This window comes from Ovis canadensis, chromosome 8 (assembly GCF_042477335.2).
Source record: "Ovis canadensis isolate MfBH-ARS-UI-01 breed Bighorn chromosome 8, ARS-UI_OviCan_v2, whole genome shotgun sequence".
NCBI classification, from domain to species: domain Eukaryota; kingdom Metazoa; phylum Chordata; class Mammalia; order Artiodactyla; family Bovidae; genus Ovis; species Ovis canadensis.
Window position 1 is genome coordinate 57,922,910 of NC_091252.1, and position 23,667 is coordinate 57,946,576.

Consider the following 23,667-nt stretch of genomic DNA (forward strand, 5'->3'; position numbering starts at 1 on the left):
TAGGTTGCTTCCATGTCCTGGCTATTATAAACAGTGCTGCGATGGACACTGGGGTACATGTGTCTCTTTCAGTTCTGGTTTCCTCAGTGTGTATGCCCAGCAGTGGGATTGCTGGGTCATAAGGCAGTTCTATTTCCAGTTTTTTAAGGACTCTCCACACTGTTCTCCATAGTGGGTGTACTAGTTAGCATTCCCACCAACAGTGTAAGAGCGTTCCCTTTTCTCCGCACCCTCTCCAGCGTTTATTGCTTGTAGACTTTTGGATCACAGCCATTGTGACTGGCCTGAAATAGTACCTCATTGTGGTTTTGATTTGCATTTCTCTGATCATGAGTGATGTTGAGCATCTTTTCATGTGTTGTTAGCCATCTGTATGTCTTCTTTGGAGAAATGTCTATTTAGTTCTTTGGCTCATTTTTTGATTGGGTCGTTTATTTTTCTGGAATTGAGCTGCTGGAGTTGCTTGTATATTTTTGAGATTAGTTGTTTGTCATTTGCTTCATTTGCTATTATTTTCTCCCATTCTGAAGGCTGTCTCTTCACCTTGCTTATAGTTTCCTTTGTTGTGCAGAAGCTTTTAAGTTTAACTAGGTCCCATTTGTTTATTTTTGCTTTTACTTCCAATACTCTGGGAGGTGGGTCATAGAGGATCCTGCTGTGATATATGTCGGAGAGTGTTTTGCCTATGTTCTCTTCTAGGAGTTTTATAGTTTCTGGTCTTAGATTTAGATCTTTAATCCATTTTGAGTTTATTTTTGTGTATGGTGTTAGAAAGTGTTCTGGTTTCATTCTTTTATAAGTGGTTGACTAGTTTTCCCAGCACCACTTGTTAAAGAGATTGTCTTTAATCCATTGTATATTCTTGTCTCCTTTGTCAAAGATAAGGTGTCCATAGGTGCGTGGATTTACCTCTGGGCTTTCTATTTTGTTCCATTGATCTATATTTCTGTCTTCGTGCCAGTACCATACTGTCTTGATGACTGTGGCTTTGTAGTAGAGCCTGAGGTCAGGCAGGTTGATTCCTCCAGTTCCATTCTTCTTTCTCAAGATTGCTTTGGCTATTCAAGGTTTTTTGTATTTCCATTCAAATTGTGAAATTATTTGTTCTAGCTCTGTGAAAAATACTGTTGGTAGCTTCATAGGAATTGCATTGAATCTATAAATTGCTTTGGGTAGTATACTCATTTTCACTATATTGATTCTTCCGATCCATGAACATGGTATATTTCTCCATCTGTTAGTGTCATCCTTGATTTTTTTCACCAGTGTTTTATAGTTTTCTATATATAGGTCTTTAGTTTCTTTATAGATATATTCCTAAGTATTTTATTCTTTTCGTTGCAATGGTGAATGGAATTGTTTCCTTAATTTCTCTTTCTATTTTCTCATTATTAGCTTATAGGAATGCAAGGGATTTCTGTGTGTTGATTATATCCTGCAACTTTACTGTATTCATTGATTAGGTCTAGTAGTTTTCTGGTGGCGTATTTAGGATTTTCTATGTAGAGGATCATGTCATCTGCAGACAGTGAGAGTTTTACTTCTTCTTTTCCAGTTTGGATTCCTTTTATTTCTTTTTCTGCTCTGATTGCTGTGGTCAAAACTTCCAAAACTATGTTGAATAGTAAAGGTGAAAGTGGGCACCCTTGTCTTGTTCCTGACTTTAGGGGAAATGCTTTCTATTTTTCACCATTGAGGATAATGTTTGCTGTGAGTTTGTCATATATAGCTTTTATTATGTTGAGGTATGTTCCTTCTATTCCTGCTTTCTGGAGAGTTTTTATCATAAATTGATGTTGAATTTTGTCAAAGGCTTTCTCTGCATCTATTGAGATAATCATATGGCTTTTATTTTTCAATTTGTTAATGTGGTGTATTACACTGATTGAGTTGCGGATATTGAAGAATCCTTGCATCCCTGGGATAAAGCCCACTTGGTCAAGGTGTATGATCTTTTTAATGTGTTGTTGGATTCTGATCGCTAGAATTTTGTTAAGGATTTTTGCAACTATGTTCATTAGTGATATTGGCCTGTAGTTCTCTTTTTTTGTGGCATCTTTGTCAGGTTTTGGCATTAGGCTGATGGTGGCCTCATAGAATGAATTTGGAAATTTATCTTCCTCTACAATTTTCTGGAAGAGTTTGAGTAGGATAGGTGTTAGCTCTTCTCGAAATTTTTGGTAGAATTCAGCTGTGAAGCCGTCTGGACCTGGGCTTTTGTTTGCTGGAAGATTTCTGATTACAGTTTCAATTTCCATGCTTGTGATCGGTCTGTTAAGATTTTCTATTTCTTCCTGGTTCAGTTTTGGAAAGTTGTACTTTGCTAAGAATTTGTCCATTTCTTCCATGTTGTCTGTTTTATTGGCATATAGTTGCTGATAGTAGTCTCTTATGATCTTTTGTATTTCTGTGTTGTCTGTTGTGATCTCTCCATTTTCATTTCTGATTTTATTGATTTGATTTTTCTCTCTTTGCTTCTAGATGAGTCTGGCTAATGGTTTGTCAATTTTATTTATCCTTTCAAAGAACCAGCTTTTGGCTTTGTTGATTTTTGCTATGGTCTCTTTTGTTTCTTTTGCATTTATTTGTGCCCTTATTTTTAAGATTTCTTTCCTTCTACTAACCCTGGGGTTCTTCATTTCTTCTTTTTCTAGTTGCTTTAGGTGTAGAGTTAGGTTATTTATTTGACTTTTTTCTTGTTTCTTGAGGTATGCCTGTATTGCTATGAACTTTCCCCTTAGCACTGCTGCTTTTACAGTGTCCCATAGGTTGGGGTTGTTGTGTTTCCATTTTCATTCATTTCTATGCATATTTTGATTTCATTTTTGATTTCTTATTGTTTTGGGGTGAAATGTCTTATAGATATCAGTTAGGTCTAACTGGTCTATTGTATCATTTAAAGTTTGCATTTCCTTGTTAATTTTCTGTTTATTTGATTTATCCATGCTTGTGAGGAGGGTATTAAAGTCTCCCACTAATTATTGTTAATTTCCCCTCTCATACTTGTTAGCATTTGTCTTACATATTGCGGTGCTCCAATGTTGCATGCATATATATTTATAATTGTTATATCTTCTTCTTGGATTGATCCTTTGATCATTATGTAGTATCCTCCTTTGTCTCTTTTCACAACCTTTGTTTTAAAGTCTATTTTATCTCTTATGAGTATTGCTACTCCTGCTTTCTTTTGGTCTCTGTTTGCACGGAATATCTTTTTCCAGCCCTTCACTTTCAGTCTGTATGTGTCCCCTGTTTTGAGGTGGGTCTCTTGTAGACAACATATATAGGTGTCTTTTTTTTGTATCCATTCAGCCAGTCTTTGTCTTTTGGTTGGGGCATTCAGCCCATTTTCATTTAAGGTAATTATTGATAAGTATGATCCCGCTGCCATTTATTGTTTTGGGTTTGAGTTTATACACCCTTTTTGTGTTTCCTGTCTAGAGAATATCCTTTAGCATTTGTTGGAGAGTTGGTTTGGTGGTGCTGAATTCTCTCAGCTTTTGCTTGTCTGTAAAGCTTTTGATTTCTCCTTCATATTTGAATGAGATCCTTGCTGGGTACAGTAATCTGGGCTGTAGGTTATTTTCTTTCATCACTTTAGGTATGTCTTGCCATTCCCTCCTCGCCTGAAGAGTTTCTATTGAAAGATCAGCTGTTATCCTTATGGGAATCCCCTTGTGTGTTTGTTGTTTTTCCTTTGCTGCTTTTAATATTTGTTCTTTGTGTTTGATCTTTGTTAATTTGATTAATGTGTGTCTTGGGGTGTTTTGCCTTGGGTTTATCCTGTTTGGGACTCTCCGTGTTTCTTGGACTTGGGTGATTATTTCCTTCCCATTTTAGGGAAATTTTCAACTATTATCTCCTCAAGTATTTTCTCATGGTAGTTTTAATCTGTTTTAAGTACTTTAAGAAATGTTACTAGTAAATTTTTGTTGGAGAGCCTTTCATTAATTATTCAGTTGTTTCTAGTAGGGCCCCTTTAGGAACTAATATATAATATCCTTTAAATAAAAGGCACTTAAAGAAGTTTATCAGGCTGTAAAAGACTCTGGTTTTTCTCAAAAATAATTGCAAGTGTGGTACTTTGTATTCATTTCATTATTTTCAAAGTAGGAAATAGATTTAAGTTAGATAGCGCCTATTTTAATTATCTTGCCAATGTTTTATTAGCTACCACTGCATTGTAGTTGAATAGAATTGTGACTTCAACTTTGCATATGAAAACGGGAATGTGAAAGTCAAATGTGAATGATTAAAACTTCCAAGGGTTACTTCCAAGTGTAGCCAGAGTAAGCTCTTCCCAGACTTTTTTCTTCCTTCCTACATACAAGGGATAACAAATGAAATTTTCTGGAACTTTATTATACCACTTTATCTGTTTTCACTACTTATCTCAGTACAGTTAGGCTTATTAAAAGGAGTATGATATTTGTATGGGTATGCTAGAAGAGTAGATGATAGTTTCTATCATAATTGTGTCTGACTAGTGTACCTAACCTCCATTCGTGGGATTTTCCAGGCAGGAGTACTGGAGTGGGGTGCCATTGCCTTCTCCATTAGTAGCAGCAGCAGCAGTGTACCTAAGATATATAATGATAGACCCAGAATCAAAGTTCTAACTAATTAGAGCTTTCATCACCAGCTGTTAAGGTAGGAATATTTCCATCCTATGTAATGTGTGGTATTTGTTTTTAGGCAGGAACTAGTTGCAGAACTGGACCAGGATGAAAAGGACCAGCAAAATACATCTCGTCTGGTACAGGAACATAAAAAGCTTTTAGATGAAAACAAAAGCCTTTCAACTTACTATCAGCAATGCAAAAAACAGCTAGAGGTCATCAGGAGTCAGCAGCAAAAACGACAAGGCACTTCATGATTCTCTGGGACCCTTAAATTTCAAAATATGCAAAGAAAGACTTTTTTTTTTTTTAAGGAAAGAAAAACCCTTATAATGACAGTTCATGCGTGTTAGCTTTTTGGCGTGTTCTGAATGCCAGCTGCCTATATTTGCTGCATTTGTTTCATCGTTTATTTTCCTTTTCTCATGGTGGACATGGAATTCAACTGTCTCCTTACATCACATGGGGGCATCTGTACTTGAATAAGCAGCAGTTCGCAACTTCAGAACAGATGCAGTGAACCATGCCTGTATATGCATGCTCGTTGTGTGAAGGCTAGCCTAAGGAAAACAGGGGTGTCAAACTAGCTGCTATGAGCAAACATCGTCTCTTTTTCGAGGTGGAACCTCAAGAATGATTTTGTTCTTGTATCTCATCTCAAACAACCAGTAATCTTTTTATCTAAAAGATGGTATATACCAAGTTAAAGACAGGGTATTATAAATCTAGAATAATTGGTGGTACATTATAGAAATGCAGAAACTTTAGGGATAGTTGAAAGGGAGGGCTTTGATGCCAGCATCTTTGGATCAGTACTGAACTTTATCCATAAACTTTAAGGTAAGTGATGACCGCTGTATTTAATAGAAGTGTATTTCTTTAGACTTAAATTTGACTATGATACATTGAACAAAGTGGAACCCTTTTTTTAAAAGGTATAAAGATTTTTAATTCTGTGATTGCGTGTATGTGTGCTGAAACTATAAAGCTTTTATGACTCTAATGTTAATATCCTTTAAATGAAATTAAAAGGTAAATGAACATGATCCAACTTAACCGATCATTCCTTCCTGCAGTGATTATTGTATTGTTTTATTGTATATTTGAAAAACTGAAGAGAAATCATGGAAAATGGAAATAATTGCTCCAGCTAAAAGGCTCAGGCCTAAACTACTTATATGATACCAAATGAGTAAAAAACCTAACAAATCAGGACAAGTTAGTGAGGAAGTTAAAGGAATAAGTCTCAATTCATCAAGTATCCTATTTATCAATATTGGAATGATTGATTTTCCTTGCAAGCCCATCCTAGAATGCCTTTCAACACTTTTAAAGGAATTTCACTTATAAAGAAAAAATTTATATTGTTAACAGTAACTTTGCTACCAACTTTGAAAGTAAAAGTAATAATAAAATTTCGTTGAAATAATAGACTATATAAGCTCTATTTTTTCAGTTGGTATTAAAATAAACTACGTTTTGATACCAGTACAATGTGTCTTTTAAATAGGGATGTCATCAACCTCATTTTTATAGCATTAATGTTTTATGAAGAGAAAATTAAAAATGAAAGCATAATTGCTATGATTATTAGAATTATATTGTGATTGTATTGTAGTTTTGCTCTGTTTCAGATAAGCAAGTTGATCTAAGAAGTTATCAAAACTATTCTTAAAAATACTAAAGCAGGTAACTTTTTCTTCCATTATTTTTTCCTCTTCCCACTGAGTTTTATAATGTATTCCTTGTGTATACAAGCAATAAAGGTAAAGGACAGTTTGTACTTAACTGTGTCATTTTTAGCTTCTTCAGAATCTATTATTTAAAAGTTTCTGGCAAATATCAATAAATATTGACTATTACTTCATTTAAATAAATAGAGGGTTTTCATTCCCAAATAATTTAATTACCTAGCCAAAGGTGATATTAGGCTCAATGTATCAGTAGTCAAATAAAATTGACATGGAGAATAACTTTAAGGAAAAGCTTCACTCTTTCATAGTATTGCGCTTGTTTGTACATCTGTCACTCCACCAAAAGGGACCTAGCCAGTGTTTAGAGACTTTTCTAATCATCTCAGAGCATGAGATAGCCAAGCGTGGATGCTAAGATGGAACTTTTCCATTAGGATTTAGCAGATTGCAGATTTTATTTCTGGTCATTAATGTGTTTTTGTTATACATTACAAAGTTAAAGGGAAAGTTTATTATTATTATCATATGCAGTCACTTCATAAAAATATCCCAAATAGGTAAATGGAAGAAAATAGTAGTTTTAAGTCATGGTGCCAAATGCAGAAAAGGCTGTTAAACCCTCATGTGTCTGTTCACAGTATGTTCCTGGGGTTTCCAGTACTGCAATTGTCCTGCGCACTGAGTACAATTCAGCCTTACTTTGTTTCTAAGTTCTTGCATTGCCAGGCTCATGTTTTTAAGTCCTTATTGTTCTTGATGAAGGGAAAAAAAAGATAGCAGGGTTAGTTAAAATCTGTATCCAGTTTAACCAGTGTTCTTACCCGTCAGCCCTTCAGAGATGTTAACAAGGAACCAAATTTGTTATTAATTCTGGTTTTACCATTTCTTCTAACTCATGTATTTTGGGGGGATGGAAATAGCTAACAGACATGGAAGTATCTAAAAGGTCCTAGTCTGAAAAATTCTCAAGCAGTCCTTGAATGAGCACTAATTACATTTTATTTTTGCCTCCAGGGGAAGAAAACAAAGCTTTTATCTAACTTACAGGGAAATGCGCCTCAGCAGTTAAAATAGACTTTTTGAGTCAAATAAAAATCAGTTGAGAATATTTACCTTATAGCCACATAGTATATTGGAGAGATCTGTTTAAAAGTTGTTTACAAATGTTTGACTATTTTTGCTGAAGTATTTTAGAGCATTGAATGTCTTTTCTGTTTCTCCAAGTTTCTTTTGTGTTCCTAGTTTCAGCTCCTGCCTGTAGCCAGAGATCACAGGCCTTGCCTGTGAAACTTTTCTTTCTTTCTGTAAATGTGTGTGGTTTTCAGCGGTCAGCTCCTCTCTTCAAATGGTAGGAAGTTCTACTTCTGTCATTCAGAACATTTTATGTAAAATGATGTAATGCAGAAATCCTTGTGCATACTATGTAATTGAAGGAAGCTTTTTAGATTTATTTTTGTTTGTAATAAAATTCAGATTGTTACTCTAAACTTGGTCATAAAACTGGTGAATGATTTATATCAGCAAAAGAGCCATGAGGTGTTCAGCTCCAGCAGCCTGTTTGGCTTATACAAAATAGAATAAAAACTGAAAAGTCAGACTCCTAATACTTAATGCCATCGTAAAATTTTTAAATGATTTTTGAGAAGCTTTTCTCAAATTCAGATTTTTGGTTAATTGGATTCTTTTCACAATTTCAATGGACCCTGATTTATATGAAGTATAACACAGTGTACATCATTATACTTATGCGCATTAGCAACCTGATTTCTTGTAGTCTATCTAAATTACATTACTTCATTTCTTTATCAACCTGTTAGCCTTCTAACCTACACATCTATGCATACACATCCTTATAAACTCTGCCTTCACTTTAGTAAATACATCTGCTTATTCACCATTCCTCCACAAATACTTATTGGGCACCTGTGATAAGCCAAGCTGCTGTGGCTACTGCCAAGTGACATGTCCATTTCAGTCACAGGGTGTCAGATGATATTCCCATTTCACAGATGGAACAGTAGGCTCCTAAAGGTTGAGACTGGTGCCTGAGTCTGCTTTTCCATCATCATCTGTTTTCAGCAGAATCACATGCCTGGAGATTGTGGCCACTGCCAGCCCATGTGAAGGAAAATTGAATGGCAAACCAAGGAAGGGAAAGTGAGGTAACTTTGATCTTGCAGTCCCAGGGACTTAGTGAGCACTCTACAGATAGCAACAGTGCCAACATTGAGACCCACGTGTATCTCTTTTAAGCCTAAGTCTGTGTTCTAAACCACTTTGCTGTGCTGTAGTTTAAAATGCTCGCTGAGTACAGAGGTGCTGCAGCTTTTTCATTCACTTATTTGACGGGTAGGGTGTCTTCAGTCTTCTGCCCCATCCCCAACCCCCACACCTGAAGAATGTGCTAAAAATGGGAAAACAGGCCATGGGCTTGTAAGACCTGGTCTTTAGACTCCTCCGTTCTTCAAAAAAAAATGAGACTTTACCCAGGGTTTTTTCACTTTTGGTTTTTTCTTGTTTTCTTTTTTGCCCTTTTTGGTGTGTGCTAAGTCACTTCAGTTGTGGCGGGGGCAGGGGGTCTCATTAAAGAATAATAGGAGTGTAATTTTTAATACAATAAACTGTATCTGTTTAAAGTGTGCAATTTATTGAGTTTTGACATATGTACATACTTGTAAAGGGACTATCCCAGGTGGCTCAGTGGTAAAGAATCCACCTGCAATGCAGGAGACACAGGTTCAATCCCTAGGTCAGGAAGATCCCCTGGAGAAGGAAATGGCAACCCACTGCAATATTCTTGCCTGGGAAACCCCATGGACAGAGGAACCTGGCAGGCGACAGTCCCTGGGGTCGTTAAAAGAGTCTGACATGACTTTGCAACTAAATACACTTGTAAAATCATGCCAGCAACCAAGATCCCGAACATTTCCATCCCCTGCAAAGCTTCTCTCATCTCTTACAATCTATTCCTCCCTTCTCTCCAAGCCCCAGTGTTCTCTCTAGCAATATAAAATAGTTAACATTTTCTAGAATTTTACATACATGAAATGATTCAATATGTACTCTTTTTATGCTTTTTCCTCCTCTTGAGTTGTTTTAATTCCTTTGAGAGGAATTTTTGATTTTAATCATTTTTAGTGATGCTTGAAAACCTTTCAGTATCAGTTTTTGAGGGAAAATGTAGGTTTTAAGAGGTTGTAGGTATGTCCAGTATGGCCTATTTGATTGTACAGTGTTACCGTCTTCTGAAACATTTAGGATCACTTTATATTTTTATAGAACTTTAATACTTCACTCACAAAATCCCTTGCATTTGTTTGTTTTAAGCTTATTTGTATCTGTATTACTTCAGGTGTTAGAAATGTGAATCGTCATGGCGAGTAACAGTAAATATTCAGTCCTTGGTGATTTTCAGCAAATATGATTGATAAGTGTAATTTCTTTTCAGATTTTTGGGTTTTTTACATTGTAGCTGCTTTTTTCTTGATCAAAAAAGGAAAGATTAAGTTGGTTACATTGCAGAATAATATGAAGAACAACATTTTAAATAACAAAACAATCTTCTTTAAAAATTATTAGGTATGATATCTCATACAGGTGCCATCAGTGGTCCTATCTATTGCTTTGGCAGAGTGTAAACTGCTTACCAGCAGGACCTATACTCTGTTCATCGATGACTAATTCTTAGTTTTCAGAGCATCTTATGCCCCTGCCATGAGGTCCCACTGAAATTTAGACTTCTGTTTAAATGAGCTACCCTTCATGTCAGTTTTTTTTTTTTTGAAATATTTTTTTGTTTAATTGTTTATTTGACTGTGCCAAATGTCAGTTAGAGCACATGAGATCTCTAGTTGCGGCCTGTGGGATCTAGTTCCCACAACTAGGGATAGAACCCAGGCCCCCTGCACTGGGAGCACAGTCTCGGCCACTGGACCACCAGGGAAGTCCCTTCCCTTCATGTCACTTTTTTCAGTGAAATTTTTCTGAGAAACAGTTAATGTTATCTGATTTTCATGGTGCTTTTACATTTCCAAGTAGTGAAAAGCATTCTTCATCCTGTAATTTAATGGTCAGCAATATCTTATAGATGCCATAAGGTAGCAGGATAATTGCCTTGAAAGCACCAGAAATTACTGTGCAAATGCTGACTATTTATCTTCTGGAAGTCAACAGTTCACAGAATGAAGTTACATTTATTGCTTATTTTCTCTCTGTGGATACCTGACTTTTCTTTAGTTATAGGAATGGCTGTATTAACCATTGGTTGATACATTGACCAAATTAGAGACTGAAGAAACCTGGAAATGGACATAACTTTATGGTTGAAGAGGAAATGGTGATATTTCTTCATCACACACACACTAGACCCCTTCTGACTTTCAGTGTTTTCTACAAAAATAGTTTAAAATATGATGAGCATGAGAGATCCCTTAGTTTTAATGATCGTTCCAGGATAGTCTCCCCATTTCCAAGACTTCAGATGAGTCTGCATTTTCCAGTATTGGCCATGCCAGCTATCACAGGTAAAACTACTTGATACTAACTTCCGTGACTATATTAAAATCCAAGAGATCATGTGCAGGGGATGTTCCAAGTTCCCCAGTAGATGCCTGAAACTGCAGATGGTACTGGACCCTTTCACAAAGTTTACTTTGTCTGTTATACACAGAATATTGGCACTAATAATAAAATAGTACAGTTATTGCAATATACTGTAATAATAAAAGTTCATTGAATGTGGTTTCTTTCAAAACACCTTATTTTACAAATTTGTTGCTCTTCCATCTTAACTATGCACTTTACCATGCTAGTTCAAATGTTTTTCCTTCTTTATAGTTTCATAGGTAGAAGATTTATTTCTTCCATAGATCTTAGCCATCTCAGCATATGGTATTTTTTTCCTTATTAAGTCAAGAGCTTTCACCCTTTCACTTAAAAGAAGCAGTTTACAGTTTCTCTTTGACATATCCAAATTGCCAGCATCACTGTTCTTGCATGTGGGGGTGATTATTAAGTAAAATAAAGGTTCCTTGAACACAAGTACTGTGATACCACAACTGTCAGTCCAACAAAGGCTATGACTGTTAAGTGACCAGTGTCACCAAAGGATAGACGCTCAAGTCCCTGGCACGACATCACAAAATTTCTTCACAGTACTCAGAATAGCTCGAAGTGTAAAACTAATGAATTGTTTATTTCTAAAATTTCCTATTTAATTCTTTGGGGCCGTGGTTGACTTTGGGTAACCAGAAAGCAAAACTGTGGTAAGGGGGAAATGCTGCAGTCTTTGGCCAGGTCTGTAAATCAAAAAGTACAAGAATTCGGCATTTATTTTCCATTCTTGCTGGACAAACTATTAATAGTACCTGAGCCAGTTTTGCTACATGAAATGTTTACACATTCCTGTAACTGTCCCCTGGAACTTCATTTTAGGATCCAAAAAACCTGCCTTTCCCTTAAATACCATCCTGTGACAGATGTGGAGGTGGTTGGTCTACAATGTGAGCAGGCTGCATCTCAGCAAACTGTTCCATATGAGAGCAAGAGGCACGGTCACTAACACGAAACAGTCAAATGTGCCCCCACCTCCCCCGCACACACAGTGCTTCGGCTCTTTAAGGAAGAAAAGGTCTTGTTTTACACTTAAAAATAGCCAGACTGCTGCTTGTTACTTAAAAGATTTCCTTAACCACTCTTGTCCCAAATTCTCTTATTCTGCTGGCTGTTAGGGAAGAGACATTTTATTGTCCTCTAAAAATAACATCTCATCCCGTAGGACTGCCCTCTACAAACTGACTTCAAAAGCACGTAGGTATGCTGCTTTTTACTTTTCCTTGGTGAATAGCCATCTGTTTGTTTTTTTTGTTTTGTTTTGTTTTTAATGTTTTGGCTGTGCTGCATGACATGTGGGATCTTAGTTACCCAGCCAGGGATTGAACTGGTATTCCCTGCATTGGAAGCAGAGAGTCTAAACCACTGGACCTCCAGGGAAGTCCCAAGCCATCTATTTTGTGTGTGTGTGTGTAAAGAAAAGGAGGAAAAAGCTGAAGTAACAAGGACAAGATCAGACTATTGACATAATAATCTCCAGTTTGTGTTATTCATAATTCTAAGATAGGCGTGCCAGCTATAGACGGTGTAATATCATAAGTGCATTTCTGCTTTCTCTTTTATCAGCATTCATCTGATTGCCCCTGGATTCAGGGAAAGGCACTATAGTCATCAAATGAGCTTTGCCTTGGAACCTGAAAATGGGAAGGGTGTAGCTGACTGGGAGGGGATGACGGAGACCTGGGAGGCAGACTGCCTCTGGTCCTGGCCACCCTTTTGTTGGGAGACTCTCTTGGGAGAGAGGAGACTGAGCCCCAAGTTTCTTCATTCATAAACACAGGAATGGCCTGGGTCCAATTCTAAATGCCTGTCATCTCTGTATTTAGTATTACCTTTCCCATTCTCTGCTAGGACTAAATTCATAGCGTCCATCACATTATATACCTCAGGTGCTGATAAGAGAATGATCTCAAATGTTGGGGGGAAAATAGAATTGAATGTGTATTTGTGGATTCCTTCTTTCAGAAAAATATTCTAAATCCTCTCATTTACAGTTGCACTGTTGTTTCCATAAATTCTCCACAGTCCTTTAAAAGAATGTTACCTTCATTAGGAATCATTAAATATCCCGGGAGGGCTTCCCTGGTGGCTTAGTGGGAGAGAACCCGCCTGCAACGCAGGAGATGCAGGTTTGATCCCTGGGTCGGGAAGACCCCTGGAGAAGGAAATGGCAACCCACTCCAGTATTCTTGCCTGGAAAATTCCATGGACAGAGAAGCCTGGCGGGATACAGTCCGTGGAGTCACAGAGTCGGACACGACTAAGGTATGACTGACTTAACGACTAAGCAGCAATAACACATCCTGGGAACGAAAAGTAAAAGTCAGATTCCACGTGGAAGATCTCCAGGACTGTAGGGAGAACCTGGACTGAGGGCAGATTACTGCTGCTCTGTTCTCAGGATGTGTTGCAAGCTCAGCACAACGGGAAGAGTCTCAGATCAAATGGCAAGGCAGCGTTGCCACATAACAACATGCAACCAACTGTAAGTCTCGCTGTATTACACCCGGGATGCTGAGGGAAAAAAAACTGCCTCCAAACATAAGTGGAAATTGAACTTAATACTCTAATCACCATAAATTGTAGTGATTATTTGTGTAAAACCATAAATGTACACTATGACTAAATGAGTCATTTACAGAATATCCTTTCAGTTATTAACTTGGCATAAATACTAATCCCTAAAAATGAAGTTGAACACTAATCACTGGGAGCATTTGGGGACCTCTTGTAATCCGAGGATCGTATTTACATAGGGTAATTACCCCCATGGTAGCGGAGTAGGGCAGCTCGCTCCTTTGTAAGTAGTAACATATGAGAAGGATGCTATAACAAGGAATGGATTTTCATCTCTTCTCCCAACCCCTCCCCTTCTTTCCCAATTTGAGCCTAATTAAAATTCCTCAGAACTTGGCTCTGCTTAACAAGCGGGCAAAGCCAGTCCTTTAAACACTGACACCTCCTCTACTTCTACCCATTAAGGGTCATTACTGGAGAGCACATCCGAGGTGTCAGGGCTACAGGTCAGAGGGCAAGAATCCTCAGAGCTAAGAAGCAGAACGCACCACAGCAAGTAAACCTACCATTTGCCTGACTTTTAAAATGCATTTTTAAAGACGAATTTTTTATTTTTTGATGTAATCCTTGAAAGTCCACATAGCTTTACATCACATTTATCTTCTACAAAATGAGCAGCTGCTACCCCACCCCCACTCTCGACCCCTTTTCTCTGCCCCACATTTGTAAGTAATATACTACTATTTCTTGATTTATCAAATTTGCATTCCAAAATTCTGGCTTCATCTCACAGTAGCCGGGATTCAGCTAACACAGGCACATCTCTCAATCTCCTCTACTTCTTCCAAAAATAGTCGATCTCAATTTTAAATCTGCCATTATTACATTATTGTGACCATGTAACTAGAACTCACTGTTGAGCCAAGTAAAGTATGACTATAACTATGTTGCCTTTCTCTGCAAACCATGTTTCTCCTAGTACTATTTTTCTTTTGCCTTACAGGTTTATCACGTTTACATACTTTGAACAGGTATGTCAGCCATCAGTAATCTTTCATATTCTCAAGCACAATGGCCAGGTCCATGTCCCCTGGAGAGCCACCAGTCTCCCTCTGAGTTCAGGACCAGCTCCTGACCGGCTTGGCGCTCTCCAAGCTGCTGCTCAGCTGTCATCCTTGGTCCCCTCCATCACTACTTTCCTGGGCTAGATCACTTTCCTGGACTTCATGTCTGTCTGTCTGATGGTTCACACCCTCATTTTGCTAACGTATGTTATCCAATAGCTTCTTCAGAAAGGGCAGAAACAAACTTTTTGATTCATTATGTGGCTGAAAGATGGGCTTCCCTGGTGGCTCAGATGGTTTTTAAAAAAAAAATCTCCCTGCAGTGTAGGAGACGGTTTGATCCCTGGATCTGAAAGATCCCCTGGAGAAGAGAATGGCAACCCACTCCAGTATTCTTGACTTGAGAATTCCATGGATAGAGGAGACTAGCTGGCTATAGTCCATGGGGTCACAAAGAGTCAGACACAGCTGAGCGACTGACACACAACACTTGTGGCTGAAAATGCCCAATGGCCCTTATATTTTGCCCCGAGGTGCACACTGGTCTATATTTCTGCATCCCCTGAAGACAGGACCTCCAGGTCAGAGGACTCTAAAATGTCCCTCTTGCTCAGCTGTTTTCTGGACCATTTTAGACTGTTTTTGTGTTAATCATTCAGTTGTGTCTGACTCTTTGCTACCCCATTGGACTGTAGCCCACAGGCTCCTCTATCCATAGTATTCTCCAGGTCAGAGTACTGGAGTGGGTTGCCATTCCCTTCTGCAGGGGGTCTTCTCGACACAGGGGTTGAACCCAAGTCTCCTGCATTGGAGGTGGATTCTCTATTGTCTGAGCCACCAGGAAACTCTTTTAGAGTAGGAGGGAGAACTTATCCTTGTAGCATTCCAGACTCCTCCTTGGCATATAAGAAAATTCTTCCTGCCGTAGTTACATACTACTTTTTTTTATTGTATCCTTGGACTTTTTCTGTCCAAGAACATGGATTGGGGAGAGGAGGGAGAAGGCATAAGTAAAGAACTCAACTCCCTGAAATTGACCCTCCTTGGCCTCTGAGGACTTGACAGTTTTCCAAGACAGTTTTCCAAGGGGAGGGGCATGTAGGTTAGTCTTGTGTCAGGCTGCCACTTGCCCATCCACGCCACGAGTTGTGATGTAGCTCATGGGCAAAACACCTGACCTTAAAAGAGTTCACATTAGCCAATCTCAAAGGAGTGAGCTGTAGACCTCTGAGAACATCAATACCGTTTTTTTTTCCTAAAAGAGCCAAAGCAATTTAAGTTACACCTGAGAAGGAAGAGGGAAAGGGCTTCTAGGATGTTGCTCAAATTAAGGGAAAAGCAAAGGGGGAAAAGGTTTATGTAAAAAGGAAATAAATATGAAAAAGATGTGCAGCAACTGCTGTCTCCACTGTGCTTCTCCCTTGCCTGTCTCTCTGCATAAAAGCTGGAAACACAGGACTTGCATTTCCAGCTCCATTTACCACTTGGAGTGACTGAGTGGCCTACCTGAGACCAAGGGGCAGTGGCAGGAAGACTGCTGAGGAGCTCCTGAAAAGGCTTTCTCTTTTCCAGACAGAGGCTCGGAAGGAAGCAGCCTTTGTTCCTTCCGTCCTTCCTGCATAGGACCCTGTGTGAGGACCTAACGTGGAAGCGTCATGTGAAAACTGTGCTAGAGGTCCCACATGTCAGGATGATGGAGATGAGGATGGGAATTACCTGGATGATTTACCCCACCAACCCTGAGATCACAGTCTCCGGACAGAAGCAGTGAATGTCCCATACTTACTTGGTGAATCCTTAGTCTCAGTCTAAAGTAGACTCCTTTGCTGTGCCCTTTTTTTTTTTTTTTTTTAAGTGAGATTCACATAATGAAAATTAACCGCCTTGGCTTTACAATTCAGTGGCATTCACAGTGTTGTGCAATCCCCATCTCTAATTCCAACACATTTCCATCACCTCAAAAGAGCCGTGCACCCATGAGGCAGTCACTTCCTGTTCTTCCCTGCTCCCAGCCCCTGGCAACCACAATCTGTTTTCTATCTGTATGGATTTACACGTCTGTATATTTCATATAAAAGGAATCACAATATGTAACCTTTTGTGTCTCACTTCTTTCGCTTTGCATGTTTTTGAGTTTCACCCATGTTGCAGCATCTATCAGCACTTCATTCTTTTACATGACTAAATATATAATGTGATGTCATAGATACCCTGTATTTCATTTCTCCATTCATCTATTAAGGACTTCCCTGTAGCTCAGATGGTAAAGAATCTACCTGCAACGCAGGAGACCCAATTTCAATCCCTGTGTCAGGAAGACCCCCTGGAGAAGGGAATGGCAAACCACTCCAGTATTCTTACCTGGAGAATCCCACGGACAGAGGAACCCAGTGGGCTACAATCTGTGGGGTCGCAAAGAGTCGGACTCAACTGAGTGACACACTACTGTTCATTGATTGGTGGGCACTGGAGTTGTTTCTACCTCTTGACTAGTGCAAATGATGCTGCTATGAAGTTTCATGTGTAAGTGTTTGACTGCCTATTTTCAGCTTTTGGGAGTGTATACCTTGGAGTGGAATGGCTGGCTCATCTGGGAATTCTCTGTTTGACTTTTTGAGGAAATATCAAAGTATTTTCCTTGGCAGTCATGTTTTTTAAAAATCATCCTATGCATCTCCTTGTATCCGTGTCTTACCTATCATGCCAGCTCTGTAAATGTCCTGATCATATCACTACACACTGTGTCCCCAAATACTACTGAAGTAGGCCCTCAAACATACGTGTTGACAACAAAGAAATGAGTGAGTGTGAGAAAACTGATTCGCAATTTAAACAGACCACTGTGGATGCAGGTGGTGGATGCATCAGAGGGGCCAAGGATGTGGCAGAGAGCAACAGGAGCTGTGTTCATCTGGAGCCGTGGACCAGGTGAGATGCTTCGCTGCATGCTGACATTACCCCGGGAGCCCACGCAGCTGTCTCACACAGCCCAGCAGCTGCATTGTAGCTGTCTGTTTATCTTCCCCCACTGGGCTGAGTTCTGTAAGGACAGCCTCCAGGTTTTTTTCATATTGCCAGTTGCACAGTAGATTCTTAACCAGTGTTTGATGAATGAATGAATGAATGGATCTGAATGGAGAAACCGATAATAGCTGCATGATCCTAGGTAAGATACTTAACCTTTTAAGTCTTAGTTCCTTCAGTGGTAAAGTGGTTCCTGCCTCAAAGGATTCCTTTGATGGGTAAAAGAAACAAAGCTGCCAGGGATCTTAGCACCAGGCTGCCCATGGCAGTCACCCAGGAAGTGATGCCAAAACACTCCTTGTGACTCTGCAGACATAACTAGAACAAATGGGCCCAAGGTGAGGGGACAGGATTCAGCCTAAAAGAAGAACATTCTAACATAAGCTAGAGCAGGACCATGCCCATGTTGTTTCCTTTGGTATACCCAGTGCTCAGCACACAGTGAGAACACACTGTTGACTGAACGTGTAGTAAGTGAGACTGACAAATGTGGAATGGGCAGCCCGGGGCCAAAAGCCACTCATCGCTGGGAGTGATCAGGCCAACACTGAATGTTCACTTGCCTGAGATGGAGGGATAGGGAAGCCTGCTCTGGTAGGACAGATGTGTTGACTGCAGAGATCCTTTATAATTCTGGGTGGTTCATGTTTGATGACCCTGGCGAGACAGCAAATTCTTCCAGGGCAAGAATTCGCAACAAAGAAATCAAAAAATATCTCTAGAGATAAGGGCTACCAAACATAGTACTTTTATTATCTTTCACGAGAAAAGGAAAGCATTCAAAATGCCTCAAAACTGAAGATGATAAAGTGAAATTTGGCATTTTCTCAGTAGTCTAAAGATGAAGGAAATCATAGAAAATGAGGAGCCTGAATCTCAAGAAGATACTTAGACTCGCAAGTTCATGGCAGCATTATTCACAGTATCCAAAACACAGAAGCAAGCTAAGTGTGCGCCTATCGACAAATGGATAAGGGGTGTGTGTGTGTGTGTGTGGTAATATTATTCAGGCTTGGAAAAAAAAGAAACTCTGCCACTTGCAATAGCATCAGTTCAGTTCAGTTCAGTCGTGTCTGACTCTGCGACCCCACGAATCGCAGCACACCAGGCCTCCCTGTCCATCACCAACTCCTGGAGTCTACTCAAACTCATGTCCATCGAGTCGGTGATGCCATCAAGCCATCTCATCCTCTGTCGTCCCCTTCTCCTACTGCCCCCAATCCCTCCCAGCACTAGGGTCTTTTCCAATGAGTCAGCTCTTCTCATGAGGTGGCCAAAGTATTGGAGTTTCAGCTTTAGCATCAGTCCTTCCAATGAACACCCAGGACTGATCTCCTTTAGGATGGATAGGTTGAACCTTAGGTGAACCCAAAGGACATTATACTAAGCAACTGTCCATGGAATTCTCCAGGCAAGAATACTGGAGTGGGTAGCCATTCCCTTCTCCAGAGGATCTTTCCAACCCAGGAATCAAACTTGTGTCTCCTGCACTGCAGGTGGATTCTTTACATCTGAGCCACCTGAGAAGCCCATAAATAAGCCAGACACAGGAAAATACCGCAAATACTCTCTTATATGTGGAATATAAAATAGTCAAACTCATAGAAGCAAGAGTAGGATGGTGGTTGCCAGGGCCTTAGGGTAAGCTGGGAGGGGAATCAGGAGATGTTGGTCAAAGGATACAGACTTTCAGGTTAAGATGAGTAAGATGTGAAGATGGCATGTATAGAATGGTGACTATAAATAATATTGTATTGTTTACTTGAAATTCACTAAGAGGATAGATCTTAAGAGTTCTCACCACAAAAAAAGAAAATGGTAACTATGTGAGGTGACGAATGTGTTAGCTTTATTATAATCATCATTTCACAGTATATACTTACAGTAAGAAATCAAGTTCAGTTCAGTTCAGTCACTCAGTCGTGTCCCACTCTTTTTGACCCCATGGACTGCAGCACGCCAGGCCTCCCTGTCCATCACCAACTCCTGGAGTTTACTCAAACTCATGTCCATTGAGTTGGTGATGCCATCTAACCATCTCATCCTCTGTTGTTCCCTTCTCCTCTTGCCTTCTCTGTCGTCCCCTCCTCCTCTCACCTTCAGTCTTTCTCAGCATCAGGGTCTTTTCCAATGAGTCAGCTCTTTGCATCAGGTGGCCAAAGTATTGGAGTTTCAGCATCAACATGAGTCTTTCCAATGAACATTCAGGACTGATTTCCTGATGGACTGGTTGGATCTCCTTGTAGTCCAAAGGACTCTCAAGAGTCTCTCCAACACCACAGTTCAAAAGCATCAATTCTTTGGCGCTCAGCTTTCTTTATAGTCCAACTCTTACATCCATACATGACTACTGGAAAAACAATGGCCTTGACTAGATGAACCTTTGTTGGCAAAGTAATGTCTCTGCTTTTTAATATGCTGTCCAGGTTGGGCATAACTTTTCTTCCAAGGAGTAAGCGTCTTTTATTTCAGGGCTGAAGTCACCATCTGCAGTGATTTTGGAGTCCCCCCAAATAAAGTCTCTCACTGTTTCCACTGTTTCTCCATCTATTTGCCACAGATTAGGATGATGAAAAATCTTTGGAGATGGGTAGTGGTGAGGTTGTATAATAATGTGAATAGACTGAATGGTACTGAACTGTACACTTAGAAATGGTTTAAAATGGTAAACTTTGTAATGTATATTTTACCACAATGAAAATAATATTGAAAATTTCCAATTTTCAAAATTGGAAAATTTCCCAATTGGAAATATCTCTGTAATTGCTAAAGAAGTGCACATTAAGCAAAACAATCATACCTCAGGATCCTAGCTTTCCCCCCAACCCCAACTTACTTAAAAAAAAAAAAACTAACATTTGTATTTCCTGTTCCTATTTTCCTATAGGAAAAGACATCAAGTGGTATACCTTAAATGTATACAAATTTTAGTGTTTTTTTTTTTTAAGTAAGTTGGGGGGGAAAGCTAGGATCCTGAGGTATGATTGTTTTGCTTAATGTGCACTTCTTTAGCAATTACAGAGATATTTCCAATTGGAAAATTTTCCAGTTTTGAGAATTGGAAATTGTCAATATTATTTTCATTGGGGTAAAACATACATTACAAAGTTTACCATTTTTAACCATTTCTAAGTGTACAGTTCAGTACCATTCAGTCTATTCACATTATTATACAACCTCACCGTTACCCATCTCCAAAGATTTTTCATCATCCCAATCTAAATATTATTCTTTAATATTAATATTTTATCTAACAAATTTGTTCAAAAGCTAGAGCTAAACTATTAATCAGCAATTAGCTTTTTAACAAAGTAAAACCAATAGAATGTTGTTTTTCCTATAATCAAATGAAATTGCTTTCAAAAGGAGTGAAATAGCTGGATTTCCTGAGAAGGGAAAGAGCTATTGAAGAATTTTCTATACTTGTAAACTGTTTTAAATGTCATTTATTTGAGTAGCTAAAGAGATTAAAAACCATATAGATTTCATGTATATCAATCACACTGGTCAACAAAACCCAAACACCTTTTATTCCCAGAGACAATAAATGAAGCTTTATAAGCATAGATGCTACTGGAAAAATTTAAATCATCAGCCTCAGGTAATTTGGTTACTTGCTTTATTGCACCTATTTGAACTGCAGCTGCTTTCACGGAAGGGGTATGATCAATTCCACGTGCCCATATCAGAATCTCAGAGATAAGACTTGAAGTTAACAATCAAAGTCATTTTTGATAACAGAGCTGCTTCCCATTTCTTCAGCTGACCTCACGGGGTCTCTTCCAGCACCTCTTCTCGCGTGCCAGGCTCCGATGCCGGACACCAGTGCAGAGGTGTGCCTGGATCACACAGACTCCAGACACCCAGGCAGCTCACAGGTCCTGACGAGTGTGCACAGCGGGGCCAGTCACACCGATTATAATCAGCTTCATATTGTTTCATTTTACTTCCTCCATTCGATAGAATCACCAAATTCAAAAGATTACTGGGCAGCAAAGGTGAATGAAGCAAACAGCTAATATCAGACACCATTTCAAAAGCAACTGCCTGGATAAGCCTTTAATAGAATTTCCCAGTTTACAACTCTGAAATTGAAGAAGGCAAGTTACCATGGAAACAAATAGTCTCTTTAAAGAGAGACGGCCTCCTCTCCTGATCTAAGCATGTTCCAGAAGGGAGGAGGTGGGAGGGGAGGGAAAACGCGGGCCAAGCATTTGCCACTGGAACAATGAAGGGAAGTTTTCTTCTCATTAAAATCTTCCGAATGAAATAAGCTTGGAGGGTCAGCTCAGGACTTGTTTTCTTGGCTGTACTATTAAACCTTAAGCCAGAGATTTTGAGACATTTGGGCAAAATGACATTTTATTGGTAGTTTCTTTTTTTTTCTTTATTCAAATAGTGACACGTGCTATGACAAGTGAAACCCTCAGTACATGACATAAAAGGCAAAGAGGACTCACTTTTCCTGGTCTTCTATCAGCAACAAATACCCATTGAGGTAACAGGCCATTGATTGCTTTTCTCTGCCTTTAGCCTCTTCATATGTTTGTATATATACATATATATACAAGCAATATATACAAACAAAAAAAAAAAACTAAAAATTGGGCAAAGGACTTAAATAGCTATTTGTCTAAAAAATGTATACAAATGACCACATGAAATGATAAGCACATGAAATGATGCTCACCATCACTAGTCATTAGGGAAATTCAGGTCAAGGATAGATTTTTTTTTTTTTTAAATTAGTATTACTGAAGATGTGAAGAAATTGGGAACTTTAAACACTGATGGTGCAGCCATCATGAAAATGATAGTATGATACTTCCTCAAACAGAATTACCACATGATCCAACAATTCCACTTCTGAGTATATCCCCAAAACAGTTGGAAACAGACCTGAAAAGATGTTTGCATACCTGTGTTCATAGCAACAGTATTTACAATAGCTAAAAGATGGAAGCAACAGTAATATCCATCAAAGGATGAATGGATAAACCAGTGTGGTATATACATACAATGGAATATTATTCAGCCTTAAAAAGGAAGGAAACTGTGACACAATTAAGACATTATGCTAAGTGATCGAAGCCAGCCATAATAATGTATAATTCCACTTCTATGAGGTACCTAGAGTACCTCTGAAAAGAGAAGGTATTAATAGCAGGGTGATTGAGAGGAGGCAGGCATGGGAAGCTGTTAGTGTTAACTGGGTACAAAATTTCAGTTTGGGAAGAGAAAAAAGGTCCAGAAATATATGGTGATGATGATTATACAACAATGTTAACACACTTAATGCCATGAAAATGTACATGCTAAAGTGGTATTTTTTTGCATGTTTATGCAAATATGCATATTTGAGCACAATAAAAATTTTAGTTCAATATATATTTACGTACAGGAGTATTTTGTATATATGGATGTTTTGTATGTATAGATGTATAGAGACTTTGTTTTTGCTCTTGACTGTTGGCTTTTACTAAAAGAATTATACTACACACTTACTCCTTATGAAACAAACCCCAAACCTTACTGGTATAAAGTAACCATGTAATTATGCTTAGATGAGACTTCCCTGGCAGAGAAGGGAAGTCACCATATATCTCAGTGCATGCAGATTTGATCCCTGGTCAGGGAACTGAGATCCCCTTTACCATGTGCAGTGTGGCCCCCAAAAAAATTCTTTAAAAAAACCTATGCTTAGAACTAGGGAATCTATGAGTCAGGAACTTTACCTAGGAAGAGAAGGGACAGTTGACTCATCTCCATGGTGTCTGAGGCCTCGTCTGGGAAGACTCGAAGCCTGGAGCAGGAATCATCTGGAAGGAAGCTTCTTCACTTAACTGTCTGGCAGCTGATGTTGGATCCTTACTTGGGCTGTCAACCAGAATATCTATATGTGGGCTCTCCACATGGGCTGTGCCTTCGAGCTTCCTCACAGCATGGCAGCTAAATTCTATGGGCAGCATTCCAAGAGAAGAGAGCATAGCATGTGGCATATTTGCAATGGAACATTAAAGAGTCCTTGGCTATCTGCAACTGGTTTCAGAGAGGTGATGCCAATATAACCTTTGGAAAATACAACCTGTTATAGCACAGTGATTAGTTTCTACTTGCATATAGGATATTTCATTGACA

At 39.0% G+C, this 23,667-nt stretch overlaps 1 protein-coding gene and 1 long non-coding RNA gene across 13 annotated transcripts in view; both read left to right on the forward strand.

The window, feature by feature from the left end:
• Positions 1 to 7,800, forward strand: part of MAP3K7 (mitogen-activated protein kinase kinase kinase 7) — a 74,067-nt gene extending 66,267 nt beyond the window's left edge. For 2 of the 11 annotated variants that reach the window (XR_011258596.1, XR_011258600.1), the window contains 3 exons: positions 4,696 to 5,459; positions 6,254 to 6,308; positions 7,328 to 7,800. Coding sequence is in view for 2 of the 11 variants with exons in the window: in XM_069598264.1 (XP_069454365.1) it covers positions 4,696 to 4,876 (181 nt within the window). In the remaining 9 variants the exon portion in view is untranslated. Of the gene's footprint in view, positions 1 to 4,695 lie in introns of all 11 variants that reach the window. The other 9 variants (XR_011258593.1, XR_011258597.1, XR_011258595.1 and 6 more) reach the window with 5 other exon arrangements.
• A 5,280-nt stretch (positions 7,801 to 13,080) lies between these two features.
• On the forward strand, positions 13,081 to 16,599 carry LOC138444801 (uncharacterized). 2 transcript variants are annotated; one of them, XR_011258602.1, is made up of 5 exons: positions 13,081 to 13,189; positions 13,326 to 13,409; positions 13,907 to 13,997; positions 14,445 to 14,472; positions 16,078 to 16,599. It is a non-coding gene; the product is annotated as an uncharacterized lncRNA (long non-coding RNA). The 2 variants fall into 2 exon arrangements; XR_011258603.1 differs by lacking the exons at positions 13,081 to 13,189; positions 13,907 to 13,997 and having other exon boundaries at positions 13,323 to 13,409; positions 16,078 to 16,158.
• Positions 16,600 to 23,667: the final 7,068 nt, after the last annotated feature.